General features: G+C 54.6%; 7 protein-coding genes across 7 annotated transcripts; all 7 read left to right on the top strand.

The window, feature by feature from the left end:
* Nucleotides 1–1,441: 1,441 nt before the first annotated feature.
* On the top strand, nucleotides 1,442–3,220 carry LBRM_27_0100 (cytochrome p450-like protein; the record flags this gene model as incomplete). Its single annotated transcript, XM_001565722.1, has 1 exon — nucleotides 1,442–3,220. The coding sequence occupies one exon, from the start codon at nucleotides 1,442–1,444 to the stop codon at nucleotides 3,218–3,220; it is 1,779 nt and encodes a 592-aa protein (XP_001565772.1).
* Nucleotides 3,221–4,338: 1,118 nt separating this feature from the next.
* On the top strand, nucleotides 4,339–5,388 carry LBRM_27_0090 (conserved hypothetical protein; the record flags this gene model as incomplete). Its single annotated transcript, XM_001565721.1, has 1 exon — nucleotides 4,339–5,388. One exon carries the CDS (start codon nucleotides 4,339–4,341, stop codon nucleotides 5,386–5,388), a length of 1,050 nt encoding a protein of 349 aa, XP_001565771.1.
* A 471-nt stretch (nucleotides 5,389–5,859) lies between these two features.
* On the top strand, nucleotides 5,860–6,702 carry LBRM_27_0080 (conserved hypothetical protein; the record flags this gene model as incomplete). The annotated part of the gene is made up of 1 exon (XM_001565720.2): nucleotides 5,860–6,702. The coding sequence occupies one exon, from the start codon at nucleotides 5,860–5,862 to the stop codon at nucleotides 6,700–6,702; it is 843 nt and encodes a 280-aa protein (XP_001565770.2).
* Nucleotides 6,703–7,242: 540 nt separating this feature from the next.
* LBRM_27_0070 (conserved hypothetical protein) lies at nucleotides 7,243–7,455 on the top strand (the record flags this gene model as incomplete). The annotated part of the gene is made up of 1 exon (XM_001565719.1): nucleotides 7,243–7,455. The coding sequence occupies one exon, from the start codon at nucleotides 7,243–7,245 to the stop codon at nucleotides 7,453–7,455; it is 213 nt and encodes a 70-aa protein (XP_001565769.1).
* A 1,391-nt stretch (nucleotides 7,456–8,846) lies between these two features.
* On the top strand, nucleotides 8,847–10,919 carry LBRM_27_0060 (DEAD-box helicase-like protein; the record flags this gene model as incomplete). Its single annotated transcript, XM_001565718.1, has 1 exon — nucleotides 8,847–10,919. One exon carries the CDS (start codon nucleotides 8,847–8,849, stop codon nucleotides 10,917–10,919), a length of 2,073 nt encoding a protein of 690 aa, XP_001565768.1.
* A 656-nt stretch (nucleotides 10,920–11,575) lies between these two features.
* LBRM_27_0050 (putative CAAX prenyl protease 1) lies at nucleotides 11,576–12,859 on the top strand (the record flags this gene model as incomplete). The annotated part of the gene is made up of 1 exon (XM_001565717.2): nucleotides 11,576–12,859. One exon carries the CDS (start codon nucleotides 11,576–11,578, stop codon nucleotides 12,857–12,859), a length of 1,284 nt encoding a protein of 427 aa, XP_001565767.2.
* Nucleotides 12,860–13,559: 700 nt separating this feature from the next.
* LBRM_27_0040 (conserved hypothetical protein) lies at nucleotides 13,560–14,570 on the top strand (the record flags this gene model as incomplete). Its single annotated transcript, XM_001565716.2, has 1 exon — nucleotides 13,560–14,570. The coding sequence occupies one exon, from the start codon at nucleotides 13,560–13,562 to the stop codon at nucleotides 14,568–14,570; it is 1,011 nt and encodes a 336-aa protein (XP_001565766.2).
* Between the last annotated feature and the right edge of the window lie 705 nt (nucleotides 14,571–15,275).

Genomic DNA, 15,275 nt, shown 5'->3' with positions numbered 1-15,275 from the left:
GCACGAATCAAGGACCCACGAGCAGACAAATTTTACATGTAAATGAAACTGACGCACCTACTTCTGCGTTCTCTCTCTCGTATTCCACCATTCCCCTTCCTCGTTCACTCACTGTTTTTTTTTTCGCCTCTTTTTTATTTGTGCTGCGCACACCTCGCATTATGCTTGGCGACGTTTGTATACCATATGGCGTGTGCTTGTGTGGACGTGCGTGAATCCCTATGGGATGTGTCTCTCTATTTCTCTCGGTAGTTATGTGCGTGTGTGCGTGTGTGTGTGTCTTGTCGGCCTTTGACTCCAATGGACGTTTTTTTTCTCCTTTCCCCTTTTTGTTCTCCACTTCATTATTGCTGCCTGCCTCTTCTTAAATGTTTTTTTTTTTTTTCTCGCTCGCTTTCTTTGCCTCTCCCCCCGTCTCTGTCTCCTTATCTCCGTGTGCAAACCTCCTTTTTTTTTTGTATTCTCGTCTATCTTGTTTGCCCTTTTTTTTTTGATCTCGGCTTCATAGGTGCCCGAACCTGCTAATAATGAACCGTAAAACGAGTTTTTTTCCACCTCTGTTCCCCCCCCCTTCAGCGGGAACTGAGAACCTCCATGAGTGAAAGAAAGGGGCAGTACGCTTCTCTTCTCTCACGAGCGGCAGATCCTCCGACCGCATCGAGCACACCTCCATCTGCTGGTAGACGCATCCGACCCTTCAAAGTGTGCGCAGACAGAACCGACTTCCCATATATCCCTCTTACTTCCTTCTTCCCCACCCCTTTAATATCTCCTCGCCCCGCGTCTCTTGTACTGCTCTCGTGTCTTTCCCTTTGGACGCGCCATTGGTCCTAGCAGTCGGCTTGCGCGAAGCTCACAGCAACATAATCGAATCAGTACCCTTTTCCTTCTCTCTTTCTCGGTGCGCCGCTGGGCGTCGCTCGGTCTCTCTCTGTACAGCTGCACTTCTTCTGTTTTTTTTTTTTTGTTTCCATTTCACTCCTTTTTGGTGTGTGTCCACACCCTCCAACTCGGCGCACACACCCACTGCCTGCCACGAAAGCCGAGACGAACTTGGCTTTTTGTGTTTGGTGCTTTTCCCAATTCCTGTGGATCTTGCTTACGACTTACCTTGTCCCCCTCTCTCTCTGCTTGTGTTGTGCCCTCAGTTGAACCCGCGTCACTGACAAGAGCGCCTTTTTAGGCACTCCTACAGACGCTCCACCGTTTCCTCCCCATCATTTAGAGCCGCCACTCCACCGCATCCACCAACGAGGATAGACCTACCCGCGACTCCTGCTCACATGCCAAGTACCACCGCGTCTCGACGAATTTCATAACAATAGCCGTAATCACCGAAGATCAAAGCCAGCGAGCGGAAAAAGAAAAGGCGCCACAGCGTTTCCTGTCGCCTATTTCATGCTGCGTCTGACTTTCCATCTTTCTGGGGAAGTGCTATAATATGGCCGCGAACGTGCTTCAAAGCTATATTGTGGCTGGACTTCACAATGCCGCTGCGAAGTTGCCTTCCTCAGCGCAGCCGTACGCAATGGCGCTGATGCGCGAGGATATGATATTAAACACGTTGACGATTGCCACTGTGACGGCTGTCATTCTGTACATCGTCATCACAGTCGTGCTACCCGGGATGCGCATGGACTTTTATCTGTCAAAGCTGCCCACCGTTAAGAACGGCGTTCCATTTCTGGGACACGCCCTGCTGCTAGCTGGCCCCTCCCCGTGGTCGAAAATGTCGAACTGGAGTCTGTATCCCGAGAAGAACCTTCCTCAAAAGAAAAAGGATATCAACGCCCCTCAGACAAGCCGCCTGGTGACATACAACGTTGCTGGCATGCGTGTGATTTACATCAATGAGCCTCGTCTGCTGCGTCGCGTACTTCTTACGCACCAACGCAACTACCGCAAAGCTCTTGCGGCAGCGTATAAACACTTCATGTGTCTCCTCGGCACTGGCCTCGTCACCTCGGAGGATGAGCAGTGGAAGAAGAGACGCCTGCTGCTGTCGCATGCGATGCGCATCGACATTCTAGATAGCATTCCTGAAATGGCCATAAGGGCAGTCGATCGCATTCTGCAGAAGCTCGACGCGGTTGGCGCCAATAACCCGTTTGTGGACTTGAATGAGGAGTACCGCCATATGACACTGCAGGTGATCAGCGAGACTGCGCTGTCACTCTCCGCGGAAGAGGCCGACCGCATCTTTCCGACTCTCTATTTGCCCATTGTGCACGAGTGCAACAGGCGTGTGTGGGCACCATGGCGCGCTTACATGCCTTTCCTACACGGCTCGCGCCAGCGTAACCACTGCCTCTCCGAGTTGAACAAGGCACTGAGAGACATCATCTGCAGCCGATGGGAACAGCGCAAGGACTCGAAGTACGCGAAGAGGCCCGACATACTGGCATTGTGCATTTCACAGATCGACCACGTCGACGAAAAGGTCATCGTGGAGCTCATCGATGATGTGAAGACAATCTTGCTTGCCGGTCACGAAACGTCGGCCGCGCTGCTGACGTGGGCCACCTACGAGGTTCTGCGCCACCCAGAGATCCGTCAAAAGGTATTGGAGGAGGCCACGCGCCTCTTCGACCCCGCCCGCTGCACGGAGCGCGTACAGACTCGCTACGGTCCTCGTGGTGTGCCGGCGGTCGCTGACGTGCGCGACCTGGTGTGGACACCTGCAGTGCTGCGCGAAACGCTGCGGCGGCACAATGTAGTGCCTTTGGTGATGCGATACGCAGCGAAGGATGACGTCTGGCTTGCGGCCGATACCGGTCTCGACGCCGACGTCCGCATTCCCGCTGGCTGCACGATTGCTGTTGGCATCGAGGGTGTGCACAGCAACCCCGATGTGTGGAACAAGCCAGAGGTATTCGATCCGACCCGGTTCATTGATGCCGAGATCGCTAACGACAGCAACTACCTGAATCAAAGCAGCAAGGATGTAAAGTTCACCAAAAAGATCGACCCGTACGCCTTCATTCCCTTTATCAACGGCCCCCGCAACTGTCTCGGGCAGCATCTCTCGATGATCGAGACGCAAGTTGCCTTAGCGTATATGGTGCTTAACTACAACCTCAAGATTTACCGCGACCCTTCGTACAAGGGCGAAATTGTGGCGTACGAGGATAGCGTTGGTCGCCATCACGACTTCATCATCCCACAGGTTCCGCACGATGGGCTGAAGGTGTGGGGTACACCGAACAAGCTGTTCATGTGAAGTGAATGGAGAATTACTATCACAGGTGGACGAACGGGAAAAGAGAAGAAGACGCTGCACTGCTACAATCCACATATACGTCCACTCGCACACCTCCTCGTTCCTCTACATTAATTGCTACACACATATCGACTCCTTCGGTGCCGCACGCACAAAGGAGACGAGTGCGACACCTCCAAGTTGATTCCATCCGGCGGTTTCGTCTTTTTTTTTTTTGGAAGCGGCAGCGTAGAGGGAGAACACGTGCGCATTTTGGGGCCACTTTTTTTTCTCTTTTTCCTCCTCGGCAATCGAAGTCGGCGTGTTTGGGGACATCGATTCTTTCTTTCCTCCCTATGCATACTCCTACAGTCATCAGCACCGATGCGAGAATATTGGTGGAGATCGTACAGCACCAGCCCCACGACAGTGTAAGCAGAGGCGTTGCTTCGCGCAGGAAGCACGCAAGGAGATGAGAAGGAAGACAGGTGGAGCAGAGGAGAGAGGGCGTGAATAGATGTGTAGATGACGCGTTCCCCAGTCCCCTTTCTTTCTCTCTGAGCGCCATTTTTGCGGGAGAGCACCGATCCGACAATGGACTATAGAAGACAAAGTGAAGCAAAGTCAGCACAGGCAGTCAAGCTGGCGTCGGTTGCCCCAACGCATGAGATATGTGAGTCCGCGCAACGAGTGTGTGGCGGGCTGCAGAGCGAACTCGTCTCCATGCGCTTTCTTCTCTGCGTTCGACCTCTACCAGTTTTCTTGGGTACTTCTCAAAAAGCAAAACAACAAGAGCCAAGAGAGGCGGAAAATGGAGACATGTACCGCACCGTCGATGAGCAACTTCGTACGTGATGAATCAAGTGGATTTCCACGCCCCAGCGACTACCGCCGTGCTCAGTTATCATTGAACTCATGTTAGCTCACGGCGCGCACATCAAGACCTCCTTGCTCTGTGGACAGCTCGCCTGCATTCTGCTCTTGCATTGGCTGTAGCACGCTTACTCACCCACTTTCCGAGAAAAGCGTTCTCTCCTCTTCTCTCTTGCACCACATGCGTCTTTTTCTTGCTTGATCATTCGCGATGTCCTCGTCTCGCAGTAGCGACCCACGACGTGTAGCTGCTTGTGCCCGCGAAGATGCTCGAGTCACCTGCCATCGCCGAGAACGTAGTCTCACTTCTCCTGTCGATGCTGCTTCGGAAAAAGCAAGTACCAATGCCACTGAAAGAGGTTCTTCTCAGCACTTCGCAGCCCGTGCTTGCCATGCGCGCCTTTGAGCATGCCAATCGCGGAGTTTCACCGGCGGCGCAGGCTACTATACACCATTCTCGAAAGCAAAAGGTATCTCAGCCGGACTCACCCCGCGCTGTTGATCTCCTCGCGGATGTTCCGGGATTCAGCCGCCCATTCGAGGTTGCTCCTGCTGGCACTCAGTTTGTGATTCTGACAGCAGGGCGTTCGCCGACGCCACCAGTCAGCGAGAATACAGTGTGCTTACCTTTCTCGCTGCTCGACATTGCGCAATTTCATCGAGCAAGGCACCGCGAGCGACTGCCTTCCCTGGCCGTGTCGAGCAGCAGAGTGACCCCCATAGCATTGTTGGAAGGGGCACAGCGCGAGTCAACAATGAGGAGCAGTTTTGAGCTCTACTGTCGTCCCGCAAGCAAGGATTTGATGGTTGTAGACATTCCCGCCGATGTGACTGTCGACGCTTACCTTTGGGAAGCCCTACTTGCCGCCGAGACGATGTTGGAGGCCGACGGCGTACTCCTTGTCGTGTCGCCGCACACATTTTCAGCACGTGTGCGAAATTTTTTGCAGTGGCGCTTCTGCCGCACACAGTACGGTGTCAGTAAGGTGTGTGCCGCGCATTACGCTGTGTGTTCTGCTGTGGCAACCGACTTCGGAGACGCTGCCGTGCGGCGTGACGACTTCCCAGGAAGGCTTGCTGTCGGAAAGCGACGGCCTCGCAAGTGGAATCCCTATCGGCGATCGGAAGAGCGGAAATTCGTGATGTCGCTCCAGCCAGGGTTTACAAATGCCCCACTCACTCAAAGCGCCTTGCGGTGCAATGTCGAGCGCGAGCGGGATGCTCAGGAGAGACTTCGCGACGCCGATGAGGCCTTCTTTGCCGTAGCCCATGAAATGGTGGAAAAGAGGGCACACTACTCGTACCCCAATGACTAACGGATTGCCTCAGCATCAAGTGAGCGAAGCGAAGAGACGAAAAACAAAGAATGTGGAAAGACTAGAGACTGGGCTCGAATTAAGGTGTCGCCCACAGCACACTGCCCTTGGCCTTTTTCCTTTTTCCTTTGTCCTGCTCATCTCTTTTCAACGATGTGCGCTGGATGTCCACGTGCGAGTGTGTCCTAGTGCACGTGTGTTGGGGATGACTTGTCTACAGGCTGCCATGCTTGCATGTTCGGGCCTCCGCTCTTGCTGCGCGCCCACTCCAGCAGATACGCACGGCACCACCTCTCCTCTCTCCTCATTTCTTATGCGGCGGTGCCTCTCCTCTCTCGCTCCACATTTGGGCCTTTTGTCTCTACTTCGTTTTGCTCCTTCCTTACATCTACTCCTATAGGTGTTCTCTTTTTCCATTTCTGCACCTCCACGCGTATTCTTGCCCGAGGAACTGAACCTCCGTGTTGAAGGATGGCGCGGTCATTCGTATTCCTGATGAGCATTTTGGTGCTTGCTACAGCAGCCACTGCACGCGAGCTTCACCTACCGGCCGACATCTACGACAACGCCGCCGGAGAGTGGAGTGTGGAGGTGGTGTCGTTGTGCCGGTTACCGCTACTAGGGATTGTGACGTTTAAGAACACCACCGCCGTCGTCGCGTGGCAAGAGGAAGGGGCGCCTGAAATGAGAATCAGCAGGCAGTCGACCAAGTCGTCGATGAGCGTTTCAGCGCTCGCTGAGTTTTTGACGAAGGACAATCAGAAGCTCTTTTACGCTGTGTGCGAGTCCCAGGAAAACTACCTTGCTACCTCACGGCGACCGGCCCAGGTGGCTGGTATGACCACAACCTACATGAAGACTTACTCTGGCGTGCTGGGTCGCTCTTCCGATGAGAGCACCTGTGACAGTGTCAGCGAGCACACTATTGCCATTCAGGCTTTGGGGGCCCCCTTCAAGCGGAGCAAAGGCAAGGAATGGCGCATGCAGGAGTCCCTGTATGTAATTGAGATAATTATCGATACGAGGAACATAAAGGGAGGGTGCGCGGGCACTGGGGTGTCGGACACCGCGCTGGCGAACAAGAAGCGATCCTGGAAGCGCCGTGCGCACCGAACACTGAGCTCCAGCGCTGTTGTCTCTAAGGCGGACGAAATGACGGCTGAAAACGGCATTGTGACGCTGCGCTTTATTCGCCGCTCGGAAGCACATCAGCCGTGGTTCTTACGCTACTACACCTCCATCTTATTTGCGACCATCTTCATCACGTATCGCGTTGTGCATTCTTTTTTTTCCGCTCGAGCAGCAAAGTCCTGACCGCGTGCAGAGGCCGTGGGCTCTGGGCGCATTGCCCCGAGCACCTGTAACTCTCTATGCGCTGCTGACATGCAAAAGCAGGCAAAAAGAGGAAAACAAAAACCAATGATGTGCCGTCCGGGGCACGAGTAAGTGAAAGAGAAAAGAATGCCGAACCTCGTGCTGAAGCCTCTCAACCTGAGGCATGCACACACACACACCCACCCACCCACACCCACACACACACACTCGCACACAGACGCACGGAGAGAGGAGATTTCTACACCGCGACAGGTGCTTGGATGGAACCCCTGGTCTTCCCACAGTAGAGCTGGTGTTGACATTATTCTGTCATGTGGCCTTCTCCACTCTTCTTGGTAGAAAGCGTCGTTGTTGCTACGTGGTGTTATTTCTCCTTGCCTCTTTTGCTCTCTCCCGTATCTCTCTCAGTTCCCCTCAGTCTTATCCCAGAGAACCATCTCTTTCAAACTTCCGTTGAGCACCTCCTCACAGATACGCTCCATTATCATACGACAACCCATCCACTTCACCATCACAAGTATGCCGCGTGTTTACCAGAAGTCCGAGATCGATAGCTCGATTTTCTCTCGCATCGTGGAGCAAGGCTGGGTTGCCTTCTTTATTCTTGGCATCTTGATGATTGGACTTCGAGTGTATAATGTGAAACAGCGTCGTGACCAACGAAAGCTGCTCCGGGAGGAGCTTATGGCGGAGATGAGGTATCGTAGTATGGCGAGTCGCAAGAGGGATTAATATTTCCGCTCTGTTTTGTGCGTGCTGCCTCGTCCCTTACCCTCCCAGGGCCTCGGCTGCACTCTTCCGATATCAGTGCTGAACAGATGGGCATGCTTACCGCCTCTCTCAAATTCCTGCATCTTTCCCAACGCGTCCACATTCAGCCCTGCAACGGGAGCGAGACTCCACGCGGCTCCCGGCCTGCCACGAGCCCGTCACGTGGTGCGCGGCAGCCCCTAGGCACGCAGCGCAGCAGTGCGCCGGCGCAGCCATCGGAGCACGGCCTCTCCCTCGAGCGCGGCCCCGCACCCGCGCGTCGCAGGTCGCCCCACAGCCGCCTCCATCATGCAGGTCGGCATGCCGTGCATGTCCCTCGCGGGGCCGCAGGCTCCCCACACCAGTCGGCAGCGGGGGCCGGGTGCGACACATTCCAGCCACGCTGCAGCTCGCCCACACCCAGCGCCACGCACGACCCGGCCACAGACGCCAGAGTGGCGATGCATCGCTCTGCCTTCCCCACGACGTAGGCGCTTGACCCTGTCACCGCCAGAAGTGGCACGGCGCTGGCAGGGATAGGGAGGGGCAGCCCGGCCTCCCCACACGGAGGGGGTACTGGACCCTGATACCACGCATTGCGGTGTCCCCTCCCCGTCGTTGGGGTACTGCAACCTTGCAGGATTTTATCACTCTTTATTCACCGAAGAAGTGTGGGCTTCAGCTCAAACTGCTAAGGACGAAACTCCTTTAATACCTCACGAGCAACAAGAAATGGACTTACATGCTCTTTCCCTTTTTCAGTGGTTCCTCCCTGTTAAGACATTCTTTGTCTCTAGGTGACGTGTAGGAAATGTCCAACATATGGGCCACATCTACTTGCACTGGAGTATGCTCAGTTAGCATAGCGTCGTAACGTGTGCATCATCTGCTCCTCCTCTCTGCTTTTGCGCGTGCTCTTTTGGAGGTTCCCGCGTTACTTTCCCTCCCCCTCCTCTTTCCGCTTTGTCGGTGCACTTTTCCTCTCTCTTTTTCCTGGGTGGGAGAGAAATGGTTCAATGAGGGAGGCAAACTGGCACGTGAAGAATACTCCAACGCACTCCAAACTTTGCCTATATTCCTTCATGTTATCCCACGTTAGCGTTTCAGGCTTATCAGCAGTTGGCGAAGATGACGCCATTCAGCGCCTGCTGTCGTCCAGTGGGAGCTCTGGAAGTAGGTCAAACGCCCTCTTAGATGCAATGCGGAAGATTCAAGCGGAGAATGTCTTTGATCCGCCGGAGACCACTCGCCCCCCGGCAGCACAGTCAGCCCCATCTATGAGAGCACCGAGTAACAAGGAAAGTACTGCGTACTACGCGCCCGTCGAGTCGTCGAAACCCAACGCTGTCTCTTTGCGAGAGCCGAAGAGGGTTATGTCAGGCACGGGCTCCTCGCTGTCTGTGCAGCTAACCGCCTCGTCTACGCAGACCTCGAGCTTTCGCGCCAGCAATCCAACAGACGTCGATTTTCTCCCCCAACTCGTGGAGCTGGTGCATCCAAAGCTGCGCCGCCCTTTGACGGACTCGATGAAGATCAAGAACCTCACCCTTATCCAAAAGCTGTGCTGGGCGGCAGTCCTGGACAGTGACAGCGACGTTCTTGTGCGCAGCGAGACTGGCAGCGGCAAGACGCTCGCCTACGCCCTCCCCACACTTCACCGTCTTCTCATGGAGTGTGATCAGACGCCCATTTCGCGTGATGTGGGCACGCTCATCATTATCATGTGCCCGACTCGCGAGCTTGTGCTGCAGGTGACAGAGACGGTGTGCACTCTGGTGCGCTGCGCGCAGTTCATCACCGTTGGCGGCATCCATGGCGGCGAGAACCGGCACAAGGAGAAAGCTCGGTTGCGCAAAGGTCTCCCGATTCTGGTCACGACGCCTGGTCGGCTGCTCGATCACCTCAAGACTACCGCTTCTTTCAACGTTGCCAACGCGCAAACGGTGATCATGGACGAGGCGGATCGGCTGCTCGATATGGGATTCGAAAAGGCTCTACGTGAGATTATGGAACTGTTGGAGAAGAAGTGCCGCCATGCGTCCAGTCTGAAGCGTATTCTTGTTTCCGCCACCATCACCGACGGTGTTGAGCGACTGTCGCACTTTGCCCTGCGCAAGAACATCGCCCGCATCGGCGAGACGCAAGACACCTTCTCCGTCCCGACGACGTTGAAGCAGCACTACGTGGTGGTGCCAGTGAAACACCGTCTCTCGGTTCTTCTCACCTTTCTTCGTTCCCAGCTAGACGCTGGTGCTCACAAAATCATCGTATTTGTCTTGACGGCGGACAGCGCGGAGTTTCTGTATCTCCTCGCCTCTCGTCTGCAGTCCCCATTTCACAGCAAGTCGTATGAGGGCAAGGTCGTCACGCGCTCGCGCCGTGCACCCATGAGCGCGAAGAAAATGATCGAAACCGCCAACGGCCACCTCAACAACGACGGTGCCACGGACAAGGTGATCACATTTGAGGAGGTAAGTGACAACGAGACGGAAGGTGACGTGAGTCTCGACAGTACCGCAGCGTCGCGTCGCGCTTTCCTGGATGCCAATATCTTCACGCTGCACGGCAACATGTCACAGGTCGACCGAGCCGCCGTCTTTCACGCCTTCAAGTATGACACTGGGAAGTCCCGCAGCGGCAAGAGCGTGTTGTTCTGCACGGACGTGGCTGCTCGCGGTCTTGATATGCCGAAGATCGACTGGATTGTGCACTATGACCCTCCAACAGATCCGAAAAGCTATGTACACCGGATCGGGCGCACAGCGCGTATTGGCAACAGCGGCGACTCGATTCTGTTTCTTGCACCAGACGAGCTTGGCTATGCAGCATACCTGACGCACTTCATCCACTCGCAGATGCAGCAGGGCGACAACAAGGAGGCGATGGCAATGTCGGAGCGCAAGTACGAGATATTTCTCTTCTATCTGACCAAGCTGGATCCCAAGTCGAACCACATGTGGATGCAGAGCACGGCCGCGCTGGGGCGTGCCATCTCACGCCTTGTGATGCAGCGGGAGGTCGATCGCGAGGGAGACGCCAAGGACAGTCTATACCGCGTCGCGTTGTTTGCGTATCAGTCGTACTTGCGCGCCTACGCGGGCCTGCCAAGAGAAATTAAGTCGCTCTTCTTCGTCTCGCTGCACCTCGGCCACGTCGCACAGAGTTTCGGCATCGACAAGAGTCCATCGGAGATGCAGCGGGAGCTAAAGGTCTACATCCGCGAAGACCGCGTACTCGCCCGCGACAACCGCAAAGGCACCGTCACTAACTCACATGACGGGGAGGGACACAAAAAAAAGCGTCAGCGTGTGGAGCTGGACCATGAGGACCAATACCACAGCATGCTCACTCAGAAGCAGCGCAAGCTGACGCGTGATTGGGCCGAGAAGAGGCGCAAGGAGAGCACCAAAATTCGGCCGCTACAGTTCTCCGAATTCGACGCGTGAAGGGGGGGGGGAGGTGCGCAATGTATCGTCTGCAACACGGAGCGTGAAGGGTAGGCAATGCGGACGTCTGCCGTTTTTGTGCCTACACCGCCGACTTTGTAACTTCGAATAACCGTCCGTTTGCTAAAAGCTTATCCACTCCACCAGCCAATGGCGCAAATGTCAGCCCTCTCGGCAGCGCACCGTGGTGGTGCGGCCTGTGTGCTGTCGTACTACTTTTCTTTCTTTCGACCCACTTTTGGGGATGCTCGAAGAGGAAATGGGGAACAGAGAGAAAGGAGGCGTTCTTGTATGATCGTGGCTATCGCACGAGAACTTAACTGTATGCTGGCATGGATGTACGCTGTTTTCCCTGTGCGCTCCATGATTCCATACGTGAACAGACGGGCCAGTATGTTATGTTCAACTCATGCCGCTCCCTTTTCGTCATCCTCCGCCCTTCATTCGCTTTTCAATATCCTGCGGAGTCGCGTGCAGACCTCTAGTTGTTCTCTGGGGTTACCGTCCCCCTCTCGTTTTTTTCTCTTCTTTCCCACGTGCCGTGTTGTTGCCGTAGCACTTCTGTGGCACAAGCTCACCTCACGCGACAGGAGCACTTTTCGCCCAGTACAACTTCCTTTCTCGCGTTCACACCTCTTTGGCGTGGTGGTCACATCATGTTATTCTCAACCAATCTCTTTCTCGGAACGACCCTCATATCGCTCAATGCCATTAGCGTGTGGGACGCATACCTGGTGCTGCGCCAGCGCCGCGCCAATGAAGCCAAAGGCATGCCATTGTATTTTAAGAAGTATATCACTGACGAGGAGTTTGCGAAGTCGAAGGCGTACGCGAGTGAAAGGGGCACATTCAGCTTCCTTCAGCATGTAAAGGGGCTGGTGATGAGAAACGTTAGCATTTTGCTACGGCTTCCCGCGCGTCTGTACTACCTTGCTATGCAGTCCACTGGCTTCTCTGCCGGCTCCTTTTCTCACAACTACGCCGCCGCTGTAGTTGAGGATGTGATCTTCACCGTACTCGACATTCCCTTCTCTTACTACGAGAACTTCTACATCGAGAAGCGGCACGGATTTAATAAGATGACCAAAACCGAATTTGTGAAGGACATTCTGAAATCTCTGTTTCTCCGTGTCACGCTGCTCTACCCTATGCAGATCGCGCTCATCCAGTTTGTGGTGCGACGCTTCGGTGAGCGCTTTCCGTTGTACCTCTTCTCCGGAATGTCGGTGATTCTCGTCATTTTTCTCCTGGCAATGCCAACACTCATCCAGCCGCTGTTCAACAAGTTCACCCCGCTTGACACAGAGATGCTCCTGTACAAGAAGATTGCGCAGCTCAGCACAGAGCTGGGCTTCCCGCTGAAGAAGGTGTTCGTCGTCGATGGGAGCCGCCGCTCGCACCACAGCAATGCCTACTTCTACGGCTTCGGCAACAACAAGCGCATTGTCCTCTACGACACTATTCTGGAGCAACTGAAAGATGATGACGAGTCCATCATAGGAGTGCTTTGTCACGAGCTCGGCCATTGGAAGCACAGCCACATGTACATGATCACTGCCTTGATTCTTGGTCAGCTCATGCTGGTTTCCTACGGTGCACGCCTAGTCCTCTTCGACAAGAGGGTGTATGAGGCGTTTGGTTTCGGCGAGATGGATCCGGTAGTTGGACTCAGCATCTTCCTTGAGCCGTTCTACAGGACACTGAGTACACTATTTGGATACGGATTCTGCTCTATTTCGCGGCGCATCGAGTTCCAAGCGGATCGCTTTGCTGTGAAGCACAATCACGGTGAGAGCCTAAAGAGGGCCTTGTTAGTAATGGCTAAGGAAAACCGGACTGGCCTCACCTCGGATCCGCTGTACTCGGCGCTTCACTACACGCACCCGCCCCTGCTGGAGCGCTTGCAGGCGGTTGATGCGGAGCTCAAGAAGCAAGAATAGTGTCAAACGCTACCCGTGTTGGTACGCCTGAGCGCACTGCATTGTTCATTGTTAGGCATTTCCGCTCATTTGCCTCTTTCTCTTTTTTTTTTTAGTTGCTAGTGCGTGGCCATTTTGTGCTCAGCTGCCTCCTCGCGCTACTGTGACTCCGATCTTTTTTTTCTCCCCCTCTCCCCTTCTCTATTTTCTTCTTCACCTGCACTACGCCGCGCAAATGATCGATGAGAGGCAAAAAAAGTCGTTTCTGCAGCCCTTTCGGATGGACATTGCCGCTGTCGGTGAGAGCTTTGATACAGATGCGTTACCTCCTGTCTATTCGCATACACTATCGGATGCTCGTACGGCCGTACTGCCAACTGCCGCGCGACTGCTTTAGCGGAAGGAGTTATGCGCATCACGCGATGCAAGTGTGACTGCACAAGGTAAAGTGCAACATGCTGTCTGCCGTCGTACTCGTGCGTGGTATGACGAAGCATTGCGAGCACGTGCCTTCTGTGCTTCGTTGCGTTACTTCGTGCACCATGCCCACCCCAGCCTCTTGCGTATTCCTCCCCTCCCATGTTCATTTTCGTCGATTTGACCGAGCACACGCGCGGTGACTTTTTTCAGCACCTCACACGTAGCTTTCATCTTCACTGCATCCGCTACACTTTCGATGATACCGTTGCACCGTTTATTTCTCCTCTGACGCTTCGCACTCATGGACGGTCAAGCCCCCTTTTTAGTGATTCCGACGAAGCGGGGCGCAGTTCCTACGTTGACACCTGCGCAGGTGAACGCCATTCTGGATCCATCGGAGCGAATCCTCTCCACTAGCGTATTCGAGGCGATAGACTTCGTGAAGCCGTGCCTAGAGGCAGGGCTGCCAATGAGCGCGTACTGCGGTATGAGTGGGTACAGGACTGTGCTCACACTGCGCTCGTCTTTCCACGGCCCGCACGCAAGTGCATTCTCCACAGACTCCACGGTTGCCGGCGACAGTGAAAAAGGCCGCGCCGTGGTTTCCTTTGAGAAATGGCGCGAAGTGGTGAAGGCAACGCAGCCCACCTTGGTGGTGGTTGTACACGAATCTGTTCCTCTTTGCGAGCCACTGAGCAAGCGGCGACGTGTTGCCACGACTCGCTCGGAGATGTGGCTGGCTAAAACCGAAGAGGCGTCAGACCTGGGGTGCACGATTCTGCCGTCCATCTCGGTTGCTGGTACCCACGATAGTGGGTACATTGACGCCGTGCCCCGCGGGGAGAACAGCTACGAGTTTTTCCAAACGCTTCAGGCACTTCACCTATCACCGAAAAAGTGTACAATGTGCGTTGCACCCCACATTCCTGCACTGCTTGCCGCGATGGTGAGCAATGTGTCGCTGATAGAGTGCCCAGTTCCGTGGGCACTCGCCGAAAAAGGTGTAGCGCTGCTTCTTCCTGTGAAGGAGGCGACAGGGACGACCCCACAACCCGTTGTACCCCTTCTGGACTTAAATGACAACGTGTTCGCCCTTGATATCAACCCTATCGATGAAGGGTGCGGCTGCTTCACCTGCAAGCGACACTGTCGCGCCTACCTGCACCATCTTCTGACTGTGCAAGAAATGAACAGCAACATTCTCTTGGTCATGCATAATCTTACGCAGGTAGTCCACCTCGTGCGAACCTACAGGTGTGCCGACGCGCCTGCGCGTGAGGCTCTTGTGAGTCGCGTTGCTTCCGCCCTTTGACAGGATGACGCTGGCGTGCGCGTGCGTGATGATGGGAAGAAACACTCTTGTGAGATCCCTTGTGCGGTGTGTGCCTGCGTGTGTGTATGTGTGTCGCTGTTCTCACCATCCGCAGCAAACAGAGGAACAGCCAAAGCGGAAAAGGAGGTAAAAAAAGACTGAGGCTTCCCAGCTGAATCTCAGAGAATAAGTGAGAGCTTCGGCGACGTCTCTACCTCTTCTTACCACCACTATCATTGATGTGCACAGGAGTCTGCTGATAATGAGGGAACGGAAACGCGAGCGACGTTTCATGTTTCAGCGTTATTGCTTGCAGGCTCAGGTGAATGTAAAGACGCCGGAGGAAAGAGACGAGTACGCTGATCGTCTTTTCGTCTGTCCTCAGCACTGACTCACTCCCTCGATTTCAATGGGTATTCTGCCTGTCACTTCCCCCGCGTGCTTTACCACCTTGAACTTCATTTTTGTTGTCCTTGCCGGTTCCGCCGACCCACAAAGCCCCAGAAGCGAATGACAAACAGTACAACCGCACGACGCTAACAAAAAAGGGAGAAACGGCGGCAGAGGAGGAGGTGAATGCTCGGTACACCGTCTCTCTCTCCCCCACCACAGGCACAGAGTCTCAGTTGTGCGCACGTAGAAAGATGTAGCATTCATAGAGACGCAGGCCACCCGTACATATCCGCAAAGACACACCCACACCCA

The sequence above is a fragment of the Leishmania braziliensis genome, chromosome 27 (assembly GCF_000002845.2).
Source record: "Leishmania braziliensis MHOM/BR/75/M2904 complete genome, chromosome 27".
NCBI classification, from domain to species: domain Eukaryota; phylum Euglenozoa; class Kinetoplastea; order Trypanosomatida; family Trypanosomatidae; genus Leishmania; species Leishmania braziliensis.
The sequence above is the reverse complement of the archived record's forward strand: the minus strand, read 5'-3'. Positions and strand labels throughout refer to the sequence as shown.